Below are 20,512 nucleotides of genomic sequence, written 5' to 3' on the forward strand. Positions count from 1 at the left end.
TATTTTTATATATATATTAAAAAAAGGTGTCCAAAAAAATCCACTTGTTGTCTTGTTTTTGTCAACATACCCCCCACATTGGGTTTTTGTAAATTTGAAAGCGGCGCTGTGATTGGTCAGTTTGACGTCCTTCGGGAGCGAGCAACCAGCCCAAAAACTAACGCGCGGCCATGTTGAATTGTCAATACTCTGAACCGAGAGACAAAAGAGGGACAACTCTGTAGACTTCTCGAAACAGCGAGTCTTTACCTCGCTTCACTAAACTGCTGGTATAACGTTAAGAAAGCAACGTTACAACGGGGAAGACGTTGGGTGGATGAAGCAAATTGAAGGTAGCATTTTCCTCAAAGCCTACGTGGTTAACACATAGCGGCTAAGCTATCATTAGCATGCTAACTTGGTCGGCTAGTCGAGTTGGATAAAGTTTGGAAGTAGCAGATGGCAACTGAGAAGATCAACGTAACAAAGCTTAGATGTGCTCTGTGTGCTTTGTTTTCTACAAGAACACTTGGACAACGAGTCACTCGCACAGTCGGGCCAACAAGATCGAGTTAAATGTTAACGTTAGCATATGTTAGCTGGATGGTCAAAGCCACGTTGCTATGCATAAAGTTTTAACAATGCTCGAAGGCGTGCTAAGTTAAATTCTGTCCAAGCTTTCTTCCCCTGTCGAAACTGACAACAAAGTGCACATGAAAGAGGATGCCATGCGCTATAATTATTGTCTTTTCATTGTAGTTTAACAAAAAGTTTTAAAAGTCATATTGCTAACTAGAAAAACAAGTCAGGGAGAGTGGGGGTTGACTCTTTTTGTTTTAAACCTCGGTTGGTACTAGCTTGTTAGCCTTGGCATCTCAACAAAGCCGCAAAAGTTGTTCATTTTCATGTCAGATTGAAGTTGTTTACCTAACAATTTCCCCCCATTAATTCGTCTAATATCCCTTAGTTAAAGCTATTAGATTGCGAATAGCAAAAAGTGAGTTTTAGCTGCTGTTGGTGACATTTGATGGTTTTATTGTTTGTGTTACAGCTTATCAAGGGTTGCTTTTGCTAGTACACACACATCTGAATGTATATCATTGATCCCTGGTGCTTATTATTTTGCTGGCTTGTTAATGCACATAATTACTCATCCGTGGTTGTTTATTGCCTGATAGATAACCTGTATATTTTTTGTTAATTGACAGTTTCCAACGCACTTTGCAGACTGCCATCTCAACTTTTGCTGCAAAAGAAAAGGAATCTGGAAACAGATACCCAAAGGCATTGAAGGAGGACAGTCCATTTAAAAGAAAAGTTCACTGGAGTTTTTTTGAGCCATTTTTGAGCCCCAGTATACATGTTGGAAGACTTTGTGGTGTCAAAGGAAAAGTCTGAGACTTGATTTTTGACACTGGCCATTTTGAATGTATAAATGCAGCACTCTGACTAAAGAAAGACACTTGGAAAAAACAAGAAAATTCAGGATTACAATTACATCAAGGATAAGGGGACTCTGAGACAAACATTTTGAATGAAAAATAAGAGTTTATGTTTTGGTCACATATTTGATTTATTTATTCATATGAATGTTAATTTCTCCCTTTTTTGGAGAGTCGTCTTGTAAATAGACAGAATTATTACGCAGACCTCTTCTTTTCAAGAGGTTTGCATGTCGGATTGTGTAAACAATACATTCTTTATGAACGAAAGATAGGAGAAAAGTTTTTTGGGTTTGAGTTTTTAGGTGTTTTTTTTCTACACACGGGTGCATTAAACAGATCAGTGAGAAAGAATCAAAGGAACATTACTTACTCACTGTGACTTGTCAAACTGTTGAACTCATGGCTACAGCAAGAACCGCAAACCCAGCACCAATGATTGGACTGAATAAACCAGCAAATGGGCAGCTCAGAGGCCAACAGTTGGGACCCCTTTCAACTGCCCAACTGCCCAATGCCCCTCAGAATAAGAGCAGCATTCCTCAGAGCAGTGGGGGCATCAAGTAAGACACTGATCCAAATATTCTGATTTACTGACCCATCGCTGCATTGAAAGTTTAATTTTTGTATCAGTTAAACACTATTCCCAACTAGATCATACTACAATCTGTTGACTGTAATCCTTATTTGGATAACAACACTAAAATACAATTGTTTGTTTTAACAACAGTAAAAGGTGATGTTTGAATGTCTGAAGTTTACAAGGTTGAAAGTCTCAGGTCTTCATGTGAAAGCTCAGCATATCTGAACATGTTTTTTAAATGTATTTATTTTTATATGTCTGAACAATGCAACCCTTCTGCTGTGGCTTTTTGCCAGGACACCTGCAGTCATAACCAACTTTTTTAGGGTTGCCAATAGTATTTTTTGCTGTTAACTTAGTCAGACATGGTGGCTGCTACTTTTGGGAGCTTTATTACTCATAAAATTATCCAAACTTTTTTTTTTTCCATCCAGCACCCCAGTCCGTGGAGTGTCAGTAATATACATGAGAAAATGGGCCGGCAAAACCTGGATTTTGCAATTCAATATACTTTAGAGCCCTCTTTTGTCAACATTTTGTTTTATTTATTGAGAAGTGACAATGTAAATTTTTACAACTAGGTTTGGTGATGACTGGAAAAAGAGCCTGGAGCTTCCTCCAAAAGACAACAGAATGAGAACCTCGGTAAGGAAGCTGTTCGTAATAGCACAGATAATTATTTGGTCTAACTTTTAATAACACTCTTTCCACCTTTTTTGTTTTAGACTCTCTAAATGTATGTAGGCTTCTAATGTTGTCACATCAAAGTTCAGACCTCTGGGAATTTAAAGATGTTGAGGATCTTAATGAACTGTAACCTCTGCTTTGCATTTCCAAGGATGTCACATCAACGAAGGGAAATGAATTTGAAGACTACTGTCTAAAGCGAGAACTTCTAATGGGAATCTTTGAAATGGGATGGGAGAAACCCTCCCCTATTCAGGTAAATAAAGCAATGCTGAACCATGTTTAAGCCGCCTTTAGGATGCCATAAAATGTAGAATTACAAGATTAACTAACTGCACTCTGTATAAAACCCAAACTTTTTTTTAACATCACGTTTCAAATTTGAGGAAGGTTGACATAGCAGAACTTTGGGCCTCAGACACAGTTCCTATCACTCCAACTTACCATAACCTACTCCTTAATTGTATGCTCTGGGGGGATGTTGTCCACTAAAAAACTTGATTTAGTCTCCTTTTTTCCCCTCTGTATCTCTTCTAAACAACTGATTGCACAGTTATGGTTGCTCTTCACTATAGTACACATTGTAATTTTGTGATGTTACAGACCTGTACTGGAGTCAGTGTGTATGTTGCTCCTTATGATTCTTTGCCTTTTTTCTAAAACATCCATCATATGAAGTGAGCCTTTCCCATTTTACCAATTGGACTTGTGTGTCTCCCTAAAGGAGGAAAGCATCCCCATCGCTCTCTCAGGCAGAGATATTTTGGCTCGGGCAAAGAACGGCACAGGAAAAAGTGGAGCCTACCTCATCCCTCTCTTGGAGAGGATAGACACGAAGAAGGATCACATTCAGGGTGAGTTTCTGCTGCCTCTGCCAGATACTTGGAAACAGTTGCAGTGTGACAAATGTTGATCAAAGAATGGCTCTGAAGGATGTTGTGTTGTGAGTAAAGATATGTTTAACAAACAATGGACCCACTTATAATCAGGAGAAAAAAATTAAAAGAAGCCTGGGAGCAGAAGTTTGTCAATAGTACCCCTTTTCCACTGAGCTGGAGCTAGAGCTTGCTGGGAGCTAGAGCTTGACTAAGCACCTGCTCTTTGCTTTTCTACCGCCAAAGCTCCAGGCCCGAGCCTCAGAACGGGAGCCAGAGCGAGCAACAAGTCTTTGCTGGTCTAAAGCAAGACCCGATTACGTCAGCGGACTGGGGGCGTGGTTATGTGAGCAGGACTCAAGAATGAGATAAAGTCATATTTAGGCAGAAATAACCTTTCAGTAACTGTATTTGGCCTCCAATCAATTTTTGGCAGGTGAAAATGCCTTATTTTGTGTTATAGAGGTCCTTTAAAAGAGTTCCAAACTGTCCTGTGAGCTCTAGTGTTTATATTATGAAGCTTATGAATGAGATCAAGTCATATTTAGGCAGAAGTCAGCTTTCAGTAACTGTATTTGGCCTTTAATCAATTTTTGGCAGGTGAAAACTGTTCGTTATTTTATAGGCGTATGTAACCCTCCCATAAATCATGTCTTTTATAGTCTTGTCTCCAAATAGTAGGCATAAACAATAATATTAGATATAAAACACATCCCAACATGGGAATCAAATACTACGTAGGGCCCAGATCAGATAAAAAACAACGCAGAGTCACGAGGATCATTGCAAAAGTGATAATTTCTTTACTGAACACACACCCATAAATCACATTCATTCATTCATAGTCTAATTTATAATTGCGGACGTACAGTTGTATGTAAATGCATATTATGACCGTTTTAGCGCTACCGCTCAACGGACTGCTGTGCGTGCTCCCGCGGCCAGAAATCAGATTCTGGCAGACGATCACGTTTTGGCGCGACACCGTTCCTGTATTTCTATGTAGGCTTGCAAACACATGAACAGCACTTGCATCGCGGCCGCAATTTCCTCCATCTTCGTCGTCTTCTCCTCCTTCTTTGTTGTCTTTTGTTTTCTTCTTCTCCTTCTTTGTTTTCTTATTCTTCTTCGTTTCCGGCGGGCTAGATGCCTTGCGGCATGTTGCTGCCTCTCACTGGTGAATCATGGAAGTGCTTCAAAGGCGCACGCTGGCTACGTTATACAGTGACGTAATCGCGTGGCTCGTTGCCAGCTCCTTGCCGGTAGAAACACAACAGGTTCGTAAGAGTTGCTCGGGTTAACACCAACTGAGCACTCGCTGTAGCACCAGCTCCCAGCAAGCTCTAGCTCCAGCTCAGTGGAAAAGGGGTATAGGAGATTCAGCTGCATTCCACAAAGGATTTGAATTATTTGTTTCCAGATATCAGTGTTTCCCCAACGGTGCACTGCCGCTGTTGAATTCTCAGCGCCGCTGCAAAAATGACTGCTTGAAGTAACGTGACGTTAACTATGTTGATCACTTGCTTGATTTCATTAGAAGTTGCTAGCAGCTAGTTAACCATATAACTTCGCTTTTGGCTTCGGCGTAGGCTAGGCTTCATAACACAACCTGCCCCCTCCCTTCATAAGCTACTGAAGTAGGGGGAGGACAAAAGCAGACAACCGGACGCTCCTTGACGCCCGCAAATGAGACGCCGGCTGTGTTCGAAACCGCATACTTTCCTACTACTCGTACTAACTCTGACGTCATTTGAAGTATGTAGTGTGTTGTAGTATGCGATTTAGAGTATGTGAGAAGTTCCCGGATGGTTTACTAGATTCGCCAGAAATGCGGAGTATGCATCAAGAGCTGACTACTCATACTCAAATTACCCAAGATGCAACGTAACTTCTGAAAAAAAACAAAATACAAACGTCACAGATCACCACCTCGGTGGTTTCAAGTTAGCTACAGCGAGGGTATGTTCGTTTCTAGTTTTCAAAATAAAAGCACCAATTCTATCGTTATGGTTTTCTTAATAATAGAAGGTAACGGGTGTTTTATTCTGTGAAAATGACCGGAAGTGCGTTACTCGCTACGGCTAACTCCAAATTCGCAGGAACAGTACTTTAATCAGGTGTTATTTGGACAAATTAGCGTCACATTGTGGATCTAAAGGGCTACGTTCTCGCCTAAAAATGTTAGACATGTCGATAAAGTGGTATATTTACAGAGTTACAGCTAAAATGAAATCGGCTGATTTTAGCTCGGGTAGGAACGAAATGCATTGTGGGTTATCGTGTAGTTTACTACAGTGTAAACTGTCTGCTTACTATATGGTCGTTTAGTGTGTAGGATGGAAGTATGTAGTATAGAAGTATGTAGTATGCGGTTTCGAACACAGCCACAATCTCCCGGAATCACTAGAGCGTGACCGTGGGTGTGTGTGTGACTGTCAATGCAGCACGTGTGAGAGCACAGCGTCCTGGTTGATCTGTGTTGCTGCTTATTAGACCAATCGCACCAAAATCTTCTAAAGTGTAGGAGCAGTTCACACTACATAAAACTAGAAAGCGTGTGCTGCATCCTGCCGAGGTCGACACGAAGCACGTGTGCGCACCTATGCACGCGTACAAAAAACGATCGGTTTTCTATCGCTTTTGTGCGTCATATTAATAATATAATGTCACTGTGTGGATCATTAACCTTGTTGCAGTGTGCTCCCTGGTTATAGTGAAGTGTCAGCTTCTACCTGCTGAGATCACAGAGTCAGCAGTAGGAGATGAGAGCAGCAGGGGAATCTAGCGCACATAGTTTGTATGGTAGCCTAATGATGGAAAACGTAAAACTGGTAACTACAAAAATAAACCATTATTATTATTTATCTTTTATTTATTGTTCCAACAGCTCAGGTCGATTGAACAACAGAAAATACCTCTTTTTGTGTAGCATACATGTGTATTTTATTTTGTTAAAGCTATCAGACATTAACATTTAGCCTAGTTGTTTTGTTTAAATTATTATTTATAATTTAATATTACTTTAACAACTCAGGGACGTCCAAGCAGCAACATGTTGTTTGAGCACTTTTTTGCATTGTCAATTTGAAATACTGTTTTGATTTTGAATGAAGGGGTGGAAATTTAAAAAACTTTTTTTTATCCGATTCATTGATTATTCGAAAAAATAATGGACTGATTAATCGATTATCAAAATAATTGTTAGTTGCAGCCGTATTATTTTTCAAAATGTTCTTCCGGGGGAGCACACCCCCGGACCCCCCTAGTGTTGCTAGGTTACCGACACACAGCACCGCTGCTACAAACATTTCTAGGGGAAACACTGCAGATATGTATTCCCTTTGTGACACATTATACACTGTTTTTGTGTCACACAGCCAAATTTTACCATTACAAATCCGTATGTTAAGTGAGAACCATATCTGGAGAATATAGTTTGTATGTTGGGGAACAGGTTTTTGGTTTGAAAATATCTCTTTTTATGAGCACCACTTTATCTAATTTTCTCTATGCATGTCATCGACCCTTACATTTCATCAGCCCTTCCCATTTTGTCTCAATCCAGCCGTAGTAATGGTTCCCACAAGAGAGTTGGCCCTGCAGATGAGCCAGATCAGCATTCAGCTCAGCAAGCACCTTGGAGGGGTCAAAGTCATGGTTACCACTGGGGGCACCAACTTGAGGGATGACATCATGCGACTTGATGAGATAGGTAACGGTCTTGCTGTTAATATCGAAAATGATGAAAAGTAGTGTGTAAATTTATAAGATTTCAGATGAGTAATTATTACTATTATTACATTTTTACACATGAAATCAAAACCCTGAGCTTGTATTTTTCTTTTTTGAAATACAATTTTTCCCCCCTCATTTTTGTACCAAAGCTCAATTTAAAAAATATTTACATTATTACCTTATAATTACACTGAATGACAAGCACTTAATTCGACCCATTATGCAATAGCCTGAACCACCATGCTGTGAAATAACATTGCACTTCTGTTCTCGGGTGAAACTTATTGATAATTTTTTGCCATTTGTGTCCTAATAGTGCATGTAGTGATTGCTACACCTGGCAGGATACTAGACCTGCTGAAGAAGGGTGTGGCAAAAATGGATAAGACACAAATGATGGTGATGGATGAGGTCAGTTTGGCTTTTTTTTAATGAACTTTTTACTGATTGAAGTGAAGTTGCCTGACAGCCTGCTGCTTTTGACACTGCTTTTGATCCATAATTATCTGTGTATTCAGGCGGATAAGCTTCTGTCCCAGGATTTTGTGGTGCTGATTGAAGATATTATCAGCTTCTTACCAAAGGAACGTCAGATTCTGCTTTACTCTGCCACATTTCCCATCAGTGTGCAAAAATTCATGGTGAGAACTCAAATGGCAATTGGATTCCCTAAATAATCTTGTTTGGTCTACGCAGTATACTTTAAAAATGTAAACGTTTTGTACAGAGCAAGCACCTTCAGAAGCCTTATGAAATCAACCTGATGGAGGAACTGACCTTGAAAGGCATCACCCAGTACTACGCGTATGTGACTGAAAGACAGAAGGTCCACTGTCTCAACACACTCTTCTCGAGGGTGAGTGTTCATCACTTACATCAGATGTGGCCAACCAGTCGCACACTAGGAGCCTAATCAACGCTATGCCATTTCAAAGAGCAGCTCAGTATCAAGCTGAAAAGTGGTGTTACACTGCCCCCCCTGGTGGAAATTTTCAAGATTGTTTTATGCAATTCATAAATGGTTTCTCAATTGATTTTTACAGGAAATTCACAATATTATCACATGTATAGATAGCACAATTTAAACATATGATTCAGGGTTTCATCCATATCGGTATCCTCTAATTGTAAAATAACATGGAGAAGTTTTTGTTAAGGTGAAGGTATAGTATAGTATTGTGGTTGGTCCTCTGTGAAGGGTTCAGTTTGGTTTCATTAATTCTAGAGGTGTAAGGGCAAATAGCTACATGCGGCTCACAAGATGCATTTCTACATCGAGCATAAACTGTGGTTTAAGTATATTCATAGGATATTTGAGACAGAGCATAATGAATTTATAAGTCACTCTTTCAGTCATCAATAATTATGAATCTATATACTTCTATTACAGCTTCAGATCAATCAGTCAATCATCTTCTGTAACTCAACCCAGAGGGTTGAACTTCTGGCTAAAAAAATAACCCAACTGGGCTATTCGTGCTTCTACATTCATGCGAAGATGATGCAGGAGTACAGGAACCGTGTGTTCCATGACTTCAGGAATGGATTGTGCAGAAACCTGGTCTGCACAGGTATGTGAATGTTATACATTTTACGACTTATGGTGGAAATTTTAATTATTAATGGTCAGTGGCTTGACTGATATACACGCTTTCTTGCAGACCTGTTCACTCGGGGAATCGACATCCAGGCAGTAAATGTGGTCATCAATTTTGACTTTCCCAAAAATGCAGAGACCTACCTTCACCGCATTGGCAGATCAGGTAAAGATGAACCAAAACTATTATCCAAATCTGGAACATCCAGGTTTAGGGAACAGATTGGTAAACTGAGAGCACTGATAGCTAAACCATAAACATAGATTGGCAAACCGTGTATGATTGACTGCCAAGACAGCCTGTGAAATGCCTCTTGCTCTTTGTGATCACTCCATACTAACTCTAAATAACATACTATATGAATCTTTTTCTCTCAGGGCGTTTTGGTCATTTGGGTCTGGCCATCAATCTGATAACTTCAGAGGACCGATACAACCTGAAGAACATTGAGGACCAGCTGATTACTGACATCAAGCCCATTCCCAGCAGCATTGATAAGAACCTGTATGTGGCAGAGTTTCACTCTGTTGACCCAGATGATGATGACTGCATTGGATCCAAAAACAAAGAACTGGGAGCAGCCTGAATGAAGGGTCAGTTCTCCAAACAGCTCACAAACAAACTGGCTCAAGTTAAACATTTTAACCTTGTTCAGTGTATGTGTTAACACCCGTAAATCTGCTTTAATGTCAGTCACTGTTTTGCTGCTCTGGAGTTGGGGTTTTCCTTGTCTACACAGGTCACATTTCATCTGCATTTTTTTCAGTCTGACTCCAAAAGAGCATGGGCGGCTAATGCTCAGCTTTGTGCGTGCCTGGTGTTAAGACCAGGTGTAAAGCTTCTCTGGTGCACTGGTGGCCAATGAAGAGCGGTCAAGTACTAGTTATTCACCTCACTGGCCACCTTTTTATATTGCAAGTCTAGGAATTAACTGGTGAAAGCATGCTTATAAGGTTACTTATAACATTCACCAGCAAGGAGTATGTTACAAGTACATCGCTTAGTGGAACAGGTTGAAAAGTTGCATCAATTATGTGAAAATATAAATGTTTTTGTTTTTTTAAATGTATATATGAATGAGAGCATTCTGGTGGACACTTGTACATAGTGTATTCATAATGCCAGAAACAAGGAAGCACTCTAGCCTGAAGGAGCGCAAATACTAACAACCTGGCTAATGAATGGTATCCTCTTTCATCAAGAAGATTGACTTAAGTTTTAAAGGATTTAAAGGTGAGGGGTTGTCGTCCTCAGGCTGCACAACAGCAGTCAACATAGATTTGTACTGAGCTTATCAGTACACACAGCCAGCTGTCCTGTTCTGCAGAATAGCTTGAGCTGCTACTCATTGGTGTGGCTGTTATCGGAAATTTCTAACTCAGATTTTGTGGTTTGTTTTTCAGGCATAACATGGCGTCTGGCATTGATCACACAGTATTGGCTGCATCACACAAGATTCCAAGTGAAGATTTCTGTTCCCCAGTTTGCAACTAAAATGGTCTATTTATTACTTTCACTTCCAGTTTGAGTTGACAATAAGCTCCATTCCTGGCTGTGCACACTCTAGGAAACTGGTATCTTCACCTGTGACACTGTAGCATGTGATTTGGGCTGTTGCTTAAGTCTGTCATTGAACTCAGCCACTCTACAATAGATGGAAATTATAACTATTTTAGTGTACTGATGTAAGAAGTGAAATGTGAAACCAAAGGTGGACTTAAATGATAGAGCCCAGCTCACATCCCACTGACATGCCTTCTGGGCAGATTGTTTAAATAGGCTCTCTGTTTTTGTAACTTAGACTCAGTGGTCACTTTTACTATTGAGTAGGCCCCCAGAATAGCCTGAATTTGTCATGACATGGTTTCATAATGCTGGAAATATTCCTTTAGACAGGTTCATGTTGACATGATAACCTCACACAGTTGCTGTCTGTAAACCCCAGAGAAGTGTTGCGTTTGATCCGAAGAGATGAGCATTAACAATCATTTCACAATCACATTTCTCCCCCATTCTGGTCTAAAAACCGAACTTCTTGACCATATCTACATGCAGGTGTACCTAATTTTAGAGTGGCCACTGAGTGTCGTTAGTTATGCAGCTTTGGACAGAAATTATTTGTATTAGAGTAATACGAGGGAACCAAATTGGGAAGAGAAGACAAAGAATTACAGAAATTAGGATATAGATGGCCTCAGAAACCAAAATGAGCACTTTGCTCTGTTGGATGTTTGAAAGAGGGACTGTTAAGATGCTCCATTACAGAGCACCTGAAACTGTGATGTTTGTAATTAATTTTTTATACCCAAATGTTTACTGCAGTGTAGTGTCTGTGACACTGTAACACATTTTGTCAAAGCACAGACCCAATAATGAGAAATAAGTTAGTATTGCGAAATATCCTTGATCCCTTTTTAAAGCCATAGCACAAGGCAGCATTTTCTCAGGTTATCAGTAGTTATGTAAATGTGACTGCTTGAGGGACTTTAGTTGAAACCGGCCAACTTTTTCATCCTAATGTAGTTTTTTTGTCCCTTCTCCCCCCAAAAGTGCCTTTAGTCTAACGCCAAACATTTACTTTACGCTGGAGCTGGAATTTTGAAATGGCAGTTTCACTCTGAAAAAGCCTGCAGGTTTTCTTACCTATGACACACAGACCAACTAAAAATGTTGTGCAACTCTGGACTCATTGACTTCAGTACAATTTTACAAAAAATGTCTTAAGATCCAAAACATTAACATACTGGGTATTTTCAAGTAGTGTCTACTCATGCAGATTACTATCGTCTTTTTGACTTGCCATTACATTACTGCCAAGCACCAGCAGGGAAGGTATGTTTTTGCGCCCTATTCTAAAGCAGCTGAAGTAGTAATTGGACCCCACACCCCTCCTCCTATCACTACATTCTGGACAGATTAAAACATTCATGGCTTGATGACCACATGTTTTGTTAAGTTGGGAGAGAAAGAAACAAGAACTTATTTTCTGTTAAATGTGTTGATGCCAACGCCTCAAACAAAATAAAGTCCAACTGACTTGAGTCTTCCCTTTTTTCCTCTTTTTTTTTTTTCTCTGTACAGGCAGTGTGCCACTGTTTTGTAGAAGGTGATTGAATAAGTCTAGCACTGTATATCCAGGCAAAAGTCAGGGGCAACCAGAAGTGAAAAAAGGGAAGCAAAAATAATCAAGTCAGTTCAGTGGCCCTTGATTATGCCCTTCTGCATATTCCATAAATTAGATGACAGAATGTTTTAACTTAGAATTAGTCTTATACACTTAAGTAGCCAGTGGTCTGTTTCACTGGTAGGCTTGAAACCCAAACCTGCAGCTTTGGTTTTTTGTTTTGTTTCATATTCCAGACTTAGGTTAGGATTTACTACAACATTCCTATCAAGTAACCTTAAACTGCAGGATTAAGTGACAAGTTACCCATTATTAAATGCATTGCTAACTGTTTTGATGGTCAATTAGCCATATGAGTAATTTTTTGAAAGAAAAATATCTGAATTCTCTGATTCCAACTCCTCGTGTGAATAATTTCTGTTTTCCTTAGTTTTCTGCGGTCATACATTGAATATCTTTGGGCTTTGGACAAAACAAGACACTTGAAGACTTCACCTTGAGCTCTGGGAAGCAGTGATCGAAATTTCTTACCATTCTGACCATTTGAACCAAACTAGTGGAGAAAATAATAGACAGTCTAATCAATACTGGAAAATAATCAGTAGTTGTTGCCTTAATTCAAACCATTAGTTACATATGGTTGTCAATATATTTATCCGGAAACAAGCCTAATCTTAAAAAGGAAATGGTCTCCAAAGGCAAATGCATGCTCGTGTTATTTACGTGAAGGTATAGCGTTTCAGGCATTATTTTGGACAGGTGCGGATACACTTAAGACCCGGACCAGGAGTACCCTTGGAATGTCATTCAGTGGGAGATTGAATGGACCGAATGTTAAGCGAATGAATCCAGCGGTACGTCATCAGGAGCGGGCTGTGAATTCAGCCAATGGCAATCAGGACAAGATCTTCATTAGCCAATCACCGTGTGCGTGATGGTATGTGGGCGTCCACATGTCAACTACGGTCACGGACGTTGTCGTCAACTTTTGCCGGTGTTGAAGTACCCCTGGACCCATTCCGTCAACGTAAGTAGCTAAACTAATAAAATTGCAAGGGTAGCTTTATAACAAAGGGGCAATCGATAGCATTTTATCTCCTCGTCTTGTTCTTAATCACCGTTCATTTCTAAATGAACGGGGGCAGATCTCGTGGTCGACTCCACATGGCTACCTAGCAAGCTAGCTAGCCAGCCAGTCAACCAACCCTGCTAGCTTGCATTAGCTACACAGGTTAAATAACGGTACTGCTAGCGGATAGTTTTGCTGAATGCTGGCTTATCTCCAAACGTGGGCTCTGTAGCAAACCACGACCTGCAGCCCGGTATCATTTGTGGCTACCGGATTTTTAACCGTCTGTAATGTCGTTGTTATGTCGAGAGACTGACTAAATTGGGCCTTACAGCTGCATCCAACCTGCTGGACTGACAGGACAGTAACCAAGTTAATGGTAGACGAATGCATGCAAGTGTGCTTAGTTTTTTTAGAGGTAACTCTGCCCTTGTGCATTATATATATATATATATATATATATATATACTACTGAAAAAGTAGGTAATCGTAAGCTAATGTGTTTATTTTAACCCTGTCATGTAAATTACATTTTGACTCAAAGCATTACAGGGATTATCTTAACAGCCAGTAGGTAGCAGCGTTGATATAAGTAATTCATTTGATTAATCAGTCATTCACTGTCTACCTCTTTCTTAGTCTGTTAAACTCTCAGAGTATGGGCAGTGTGTTGGCTGCCGCCTCCCCCAGTCCGGCACCAGCCGCAGCTGGAGGTGGTCAGGGGGTCCCAGGGTTGGTGTCCGTCCCTCCAGGGTTCACTATGCCCCAAGTATCTTCCGTCCCTTCATCATCTGACCAGCAGACAGCAGATGCGGATTCCCCACTCCCAAATCCAGGCACATATGAGGAGTGCCACCGCAAATGCAAAGGTAGAAAATCAGCTGGTTTATGTAAGATGTACATCAAGTTATTTTTTTACCAATCTAGTTCATGCTTCACATTTTTCAACTTACGGTATAGTAATAACAGAATAATTACTGGCAGAGGCTTAAATAACTCTGAGAATGAGCTTTAATGAGATTTGTGTTGCCCTTTTTTTCTCTTTTAGAGGTGTTCCCTCTGCAGATGGAAGGAGTGCGGTTAGTGGTCAACAAGGGCCTTAGTAACCACTTCCAGGTCAGCCATACGGTTACCCTCAGTACTCTTGCTGATTCTGGTTATCGATTTGGTTCCACCTACGTAGGCAGTAAACAGACTGGACCAACAGAGGTAATAAGCTTCGTCATTTAAACAAACCCCTAAAATGATTTTGACATTTTGCAAAACTTTGCTTTTTAAATCTGGTTGTAATAGAGGTAGTGTATTGTCTATTACATATTTTAGTTGCTTTTTTGCTCTGTTTGCAAATGACAAAACTCTCTTTCAACTGCACAGCCACAGTTTAGGGTTTAACTTGTATATCAAGTCTCACGCATTTGACACAAGGAACAGATAAATACAGCCCAGCAATATTTAAGGTGATAGTCAGGAAGTTACTTGTCTTAGGCTCTATAGGGCTGGGACTATTAGTCGATTAATCCTATTAAAATTAATCACCACTTATTTTGACAATCAGGCAGTTGCTTTAAGTAGGTTTTAAACAGGGAGATATCCAAATTCTGATTCTCAAATGTGACGATTTTCTGGTTTCTTTGGTCTTCTATGACTGAATATCTTTGTGTTGTTGAGTGTTGGTCAGGACAAAACATGATCATGGCATCATCTTGGGCTTTGGGAAACAGTTATTGATATTTTTCACAATTTTCTGACATTTTATGTATGAAACAACAAACGTATGAATGGATAATGGATATAATCTTTTTAGCCCTACTCTTTATCATGGCATTTTCTGCCTTTTTAACACATAAGAAGGCAAGTGTTTAAATGTTACCTATGTCTTGAAAACTGACAATAATGGCTTTTTGTTCCCCCTAGTCATTCCCAGTCATGGTTGGAGATATGGACAATACTGGCAGTCTGAACGCCCAGGTCATCCATCAGCTGACGTCTGCTGTGCGCTCCAAAATAGCAATCCAGGTATAAAACTTGTAATAATGATAAAAATAACTTTATTTGTGTAGCACCTTTCATTCAAGAAATTCAAATCCAAGTGCTTTTCAACAAAGGATGCAACAGAAGTTCAGTTGTTCCCTTTAAATGTCGTCTTTTTTTTCTCTTTTCTTTTTTTTAGCGTATTACAGGTCATTTATTTTCTTTCTTTCTCTTTTGTGGGTTGCAGACTCAGCAGCATAAGTTTGTGAATTGGCAGTGTGACATGGAGTACCGTGGTGAAGACTTCACCTCCGCTGTTACCTTTGGAAACCCAGACATACTTGTTGGATCTGGTATGATTATTTTAACAAAACTGTAGCTTTCGGCACTCAACAGTTTTCAACACTCGGTTTCTACAGACACATTTCTGTTGGTACCAAAAGTATTGAGGTTCAATACCTATATATAGAATACTGCAGTGGTGACAGATGCAGCACTATATTTGACATCAACATCAATAAGAAGCAACATGAGAAGCCGAACATAGTAAAGATGAGGAAGGTGTAAACCAATGTGGTACAGCAGTCTAGAAGCTAGAGGTGGTCTGAGGTGTCTGCTAGAAACTTTGACTATGAAAAAAATAATTGCTGTAGCCACTGTGATCTCACCCATTGGTTTGTAGACTCCAATTTCGATGCCTATATTTGGAAGTGACCATATTTGGATGAGATGGTGGAGCTTACTCTAGAGTGAGCAGCTAGCTTAGTTAATATGGTCTATGATTAACTGTGCTAATGCTAATTTTCACTAGCAATAAACAAGCTTAAAACCATTAAAACAAAAAATATACTTATTGGAAAAACTGAACATCTGACGCCTTAGAGGGTTTTTTAGTACAACCAAACGCTGACGCTTTAGGGGTCAAATGTCACAATTAATTGTCATGAACTGAAAACACACTGAAATACCTACAACTAAGCCTATACTTTGTGAATCTGCGGTTATGCTATGTTGTTGCTATGGTAGCAACTTGTCAATCACAAGGTAGCCATGCCCTAAAGCATACCGTGCTTTATTGTCTATGTTACTCTAAATGGGCCTGTAATTTACAAAATGAACATAATGCTGTATTGAAAAAGACTTTAAACTAGCAATTGAGACCATAAACCCATTTGCAAAGTGTTTGCTGAGGTAATAAATCAGGAGAGAAGTAGGGCCATTTTCATATAGACTTTTATACAATCAGACTTCTTTTTGGAGTCCCCTGCTGGTCATTATAGAGAATGCAGATTAAAATCAATTCAACATTGGCTTCAATTTTCAGACCTATCCATCAAACACATCCGTACCACAAACAAATAAAATGGAAGCTTTTTTACTATTTTCCCTTCAGGCATTTTGGTGGGCCACTATCTCCAGTCTATCACACCATCGCTGGCACTGGGTGGTGAGATAGTATACCATAAGAGACCAGGGGAGGAAGGAACTGTCACCTCCCTCTTGGGCAGGTACACAGGTAATATAGGCTCTATGCTTTTTTTTTTAACCTTATACTGCAACAAGTGAATTTTCCTGTTGTGGGATTAATAAAGTACAATCTAACATTGCTTGATGCTTCAGTTCATGTTTTACATCTTAATTTAATTAACCACCAATTTCCAAATCTAGTCAGTCATTGTGGATGTTGTTTTCATTAACTTTTCTGTAATGGCCCAGGATTTAGATAAAGTTGTGAATACTTCCAGCACATTATGTTATCTGTGTGATAGATGTTACAATAGTTTTTCTCCTCAGGTGACAACTATGTAGCTACAATGACTTTGGGTGGCGCAGGAGCCCATGCTACATACTATCACAAAGCCAATGATCAGGTATCTAACATTTATCCTAAAATGTGTCATTGTCTAGCTGATATGGATGGATCTGTGTTTTGGTAATCGTTTGTCTCCAAAAGCACCTCAAATGCAGCAATTTGGTTCATATTCTGGATTTTGTGTATTAGCTTAACTTTAGTCTTCTTGGTCAATGTTTTTTTATTGTAATTTCAGACAAATACACAAATACAGTTAACACTTAAGACAAAAAACTCCACAAACAAACAAACAACAACAAAAATAGTAATAATAATAAAAATAAAATCATACATTACACAGAAAAAGTCCACATAGTAGTAGTCATCTTGTACAACCGCTATTCAGAGCCAAGGTGCATTGTAAGTTGTTCCACATGTGAGATAAAAGGTTGCCATACAACATCAAACTTCCTCATTTAACTTTAGTCTTCTGACACAGTTGCAGATAGGAGTTGAATTCGAAGCCAGCACAAGGATGCAAGACACCACAACATCTTTTGGTTACCAGTTGGATGTTCCCAAAGCTAACTTGCTCTTTAAAGGTAAAGAATATGAATACACCTGTGGCCATACATGTGACAATTCATATGAACAAATGCTGATTTCCTCCATGAAACAAACATTTTCTCTCTTCTGTTCATAGGCACGGTTGACAGTAATTGGGTGGTTGGGGCAACCCTTGAAAAGAAGCTGTTGCCATTGCCTCTCACACTGGCCCTTGGGGCTTTCCTCAACCATCGCAAGAACAAGTTCCAGTGTGGGTTCAGTGTCACTATTGGCTAGAGGAGCTGGAGCTGCCTGGAGCCAGCTCGCAGGCCACAGCTTGGACCGGCACACAGACACACGGGAACCTGGACTGAGTTTTAGAAATTGGATTCAGAGACTCTCTTACAACTGTGATTTCTGGGACATACAGAGAGACAAAGACAAATACCAAGGAGCCAGGACTGGCCAAGCCATGCCTACATTCTGTAGCACAAATGTCTTTCCTTTATGGTGTATTGGAATATACCCAGAGGCTAGAGAGATGTATATCAGAAGGCATCAGGTGATGCATGAGAACATGTGATGTTAAAATCAAAGTAAGTGGTTAGACATAATATATGGTGATCATGTATGATGGATTGAAATAAATGTGATTACGTTTTGTACAGCCGGATGTTGTAATTGTTTATAGAACTGGATGCAGTTCAGACAAAACTTAATGTATTTATCTATCATTTGTGAAGCTTATAATGGCCTATCTTTGTTGATTGTGCCAGAGATGATCACTGAACTGATCATTTCTTTCAACCCAGCACATAAAATAACACATAATATAGTTTGATGCAACGCACTAAAATATCCCAAGCTGTGGCCTCAAAAACGATCAAAGTTTTTTAGCTGCTTCAAGTATACAATGAAATTAGTCATCCAGTAAACATTTTACTTCAATTTAACATCTTCCTGCTCATTGTTTTAGTTTGCAAGCCTGCAACTTTTTACTCTTTTAGTTCAGTTACTGCTCGTGTCTTTTCCAGATGCTGGTATGCCACCTGGCCAGCACCAAAAAGCAGACAAAGCTAGTGACCAGCTGGTGAACATAATTGATGCTTGAATGTGAATGTTTCTCTGTATCCATTGGATTTATAAATGAGCAACTCTTTCCTAACAAGTATAACAACTTATGTGTGATCAAATTGTCAGTGCTGTATTTACAGCTTGTTTCAGTGGCCAAAGTACTTAACACCCACCTGACAGCTTTTCTTAACCTCCTATATGATGAGTAAATATTTTCAACTTTCTTCCTCTTTAAAAAAAAAAAAAAAAAAAAAGTTCAGTACCTTGTGATAGCTTGCCACCTATTTGTTCATTTTGCTTCAGGCCAGGGTGTGTTGGAAACACTCAAGTTTGCCATGTACTCCTGTTGGCTCTCCTTTGCAACTCTGCAGGGCAGACTGTGTTGAATGTTATCTTTACCAGTATGGGACTCATGTTTCAACCGAGGTGAGTCATTGCCTATCACTGATAGAGATTTTAATTATGCAGCCCATACATCAATGGAGAGAGTAGACAGGAGTCCAGGATGTCTTGTATTGAAAAGGTTTATTTTCTTGGCCAAGGAGAAGTGAATGAATGATAAGTACACGTTATGTTCTGATGCTCCCTTCAATTCTGAAGTTTCTGTCCTCCGGGGATAGACTTTAAACCACACAGATAATGCCACAGTTTGAGCCATGCCCAAACATGGGCAGATCCAACACATCTACAATATACAGAATTTAGTCTACTGGTCTATAGACAAAACATTGCTTAGATGATACTCAGGACCTTTGTCCTACATCCAACACTTTATCAAACATCTGATTCCGGTTACCTTTACCCCATTCAGGGAAAACAGTCAAACACATATCTGACCATGGCTGCCATAGCAACACTATCAGAATGCCTCCTGTTTTCCCCAAAAGGAGCAGACTCGCTGCTTACCACTATCTCAAGGGGAGACGGTGTCTAAACCCAACATTTGGTGTGGCCTTGCTATGACAGCAAAGCCTAGTTTGACCCAGTGCATATTAGTTATGGAAAATTCCCTAATAATCACCAAGCTAAATATTTTCTACTGTTTTTGTACAGTTCCTGTACACTTGTTAAGTATTGTTACATTCATAGTGAACAAACACGAAAACCACATACTGGTGTGAAAAATACAAATCTTTTAAAAAAAATACACAAAATAGTAGACCCCCCCCCCCCCCCCCCTTTTTTTTTAATGACGTATCCTCAAAACGCAATCCAAATAGCCTTCCAACCACAACCTCCACCACAAAACAAAACCATGTTCTTGCAGGCATTTTTTTTGTAGTTCTCAAATGTGCTATCCTTGTGAAGCAAGAACCACTGCAGTGATAGCTATGAAATTCCACATCATACTGCAGTGCTAACTTGATGTACATGTGTCCCTTCTATAGAGGTCCAACACCCATGGTAACCAATAGAAGTTACATAACCAGTGTAATATATATCAAGTAACACAACCACAACTAATGTCAGACACAAAAACAAACCAACAGAAAAGTCTTAATTCCCCCCCCCCCCCAACTTTTTTCCTCCAGGACTTCAATACAATAAGAAACCCAAAAGAAATAGTCAACACATTTTCAAGATGAATCCACAAAAGATAATCCAAATATATAGAGCTTTATGTAATGTAATTCTCACATATGCTATTATAATCTGTGACTTAACATCTACTGCACAAGGTCAGTTAGTCATACAGTAAACCCTTGTACTATTGTGCCTGATATACATTATCTACCAATGTAACCAATCTATGCTGCAATCTTGTCATTTTATTAGCCACTTATATAACCAGAGAAACAACAAAAAAAGGTTAAAAGGTAATGGGAGGAAAAAACGCAGATGTGAGTAATGACATTAATGAGGGTTCCACTCCCTTGTGAGTAATGACATTAATGAGGGTTCCACTCCCTTACTTGTGCCAGTAAACCATGCAAGGAGTGAGAATTCACAATACACCTAAATGCAATGAAGCCATCATTACTGTTTTGTATTTCATATGCTTTTCCTTCTCTGACAAGTCAAAATGTCACGTATGAA

The 20,512-nt window shown here is 39.5% G+C and overlaps 2 protein-coding genes across 3 annotated transcripts; both read left to right on the forward strand.

The window, feature by feature from the left end:
• Positions 1 to 169: 169 nt before the first annotated feature.
• Positions 170 to 11,940, forward strand: ddx61 (DEAD (Asp-Glu-Ala-Asp) box helicase 61). Of its 2 annotated transcripts, none has more exons than XM_062422210.1 (13): positions 170 to 332; positions 1,188 to 1,984; positions 2,586 to 2,649; positions 2,843 to 2,947; positions 3,416 to 3,545; positions 7,132 to 7,278; positions 7,618 to 7,712; positions 7,820 to 7,942; positions 8,029 to 8,157; positions 8,692 to 8,872; positions 8,963 to 9,064; positions 9,277 to 9,492; positions 10,303 to 11,940. In XM_062422210.1, the coding sequence occupies exons 2-12, from the start codon at positions 1,824 to 1,826 to the stop codon at positions 9,483 to 9,485; spliced, it is 1,446 nt and encodes a 481-aa protein (XP_062278194.1). In that variant the 5' UTR covers positions 170 to 332; positions 1,188 to 1,823; the 3' UTR covers positions 9,486 to 9,492; positions 10,303 to 11,940. The 2 variants fall into 2 exon arrangements, with proteins under 2 accessions (XP_062278194.1, XP_062278195.1); XM_062422211.1 differs by having other exon boundaries at positions 1,207 to 1,984.
• Positions 11,941 to 12,992: 1,052 nt separating this feature from the next.
• Positions 12,993 to 18,558, forward strand: tomm40 (translocase of outer mitochondrial membrane 40 homolog (yeast)). The gene is made up of 9 exons (XM_062422470.1): positions 12,993 to 13,050; positions 13,732 to 13,961; positions 14,141 to 14,301; positions 15,007 to 15,108; positions 15,311 to 15,416; positions 16,457 to 16,579; positions 16,858 to 16,934; positions 17,355 to 17,457; positions 17,559 to 18,558. Exons 2-9 carry the CDS (start codon positions 13,751 to 13,753, stop codon positions 17,696 to 17,698), a joined length of 1,023 nt encoding a protein of 340 aa, XP_062278454.1. The 5' UTR covers positions 12,993 to 13,050; positions 13,732 to 13,750; the 3' UTR covers positions 17,699 to 18,558.
• The last annotated feature ends 1,954 nt before the right edge of the window (positions 18,559 to 20,512 follow it).

This window comes from Scomber scombrus, chromosome 7, assembly GCF_963691925.1.
Source record: "Scomber scombrus chromosome 7, fScoSco1.1, whole genome shotgun sequence".
In the NCBI taxonomy this organism is placed as follows: Eukaryota; Metazoa; Chordata; class Actinopteri; order Scombriformes; family Scombridae; genus Scomber; species Scomber scombrus.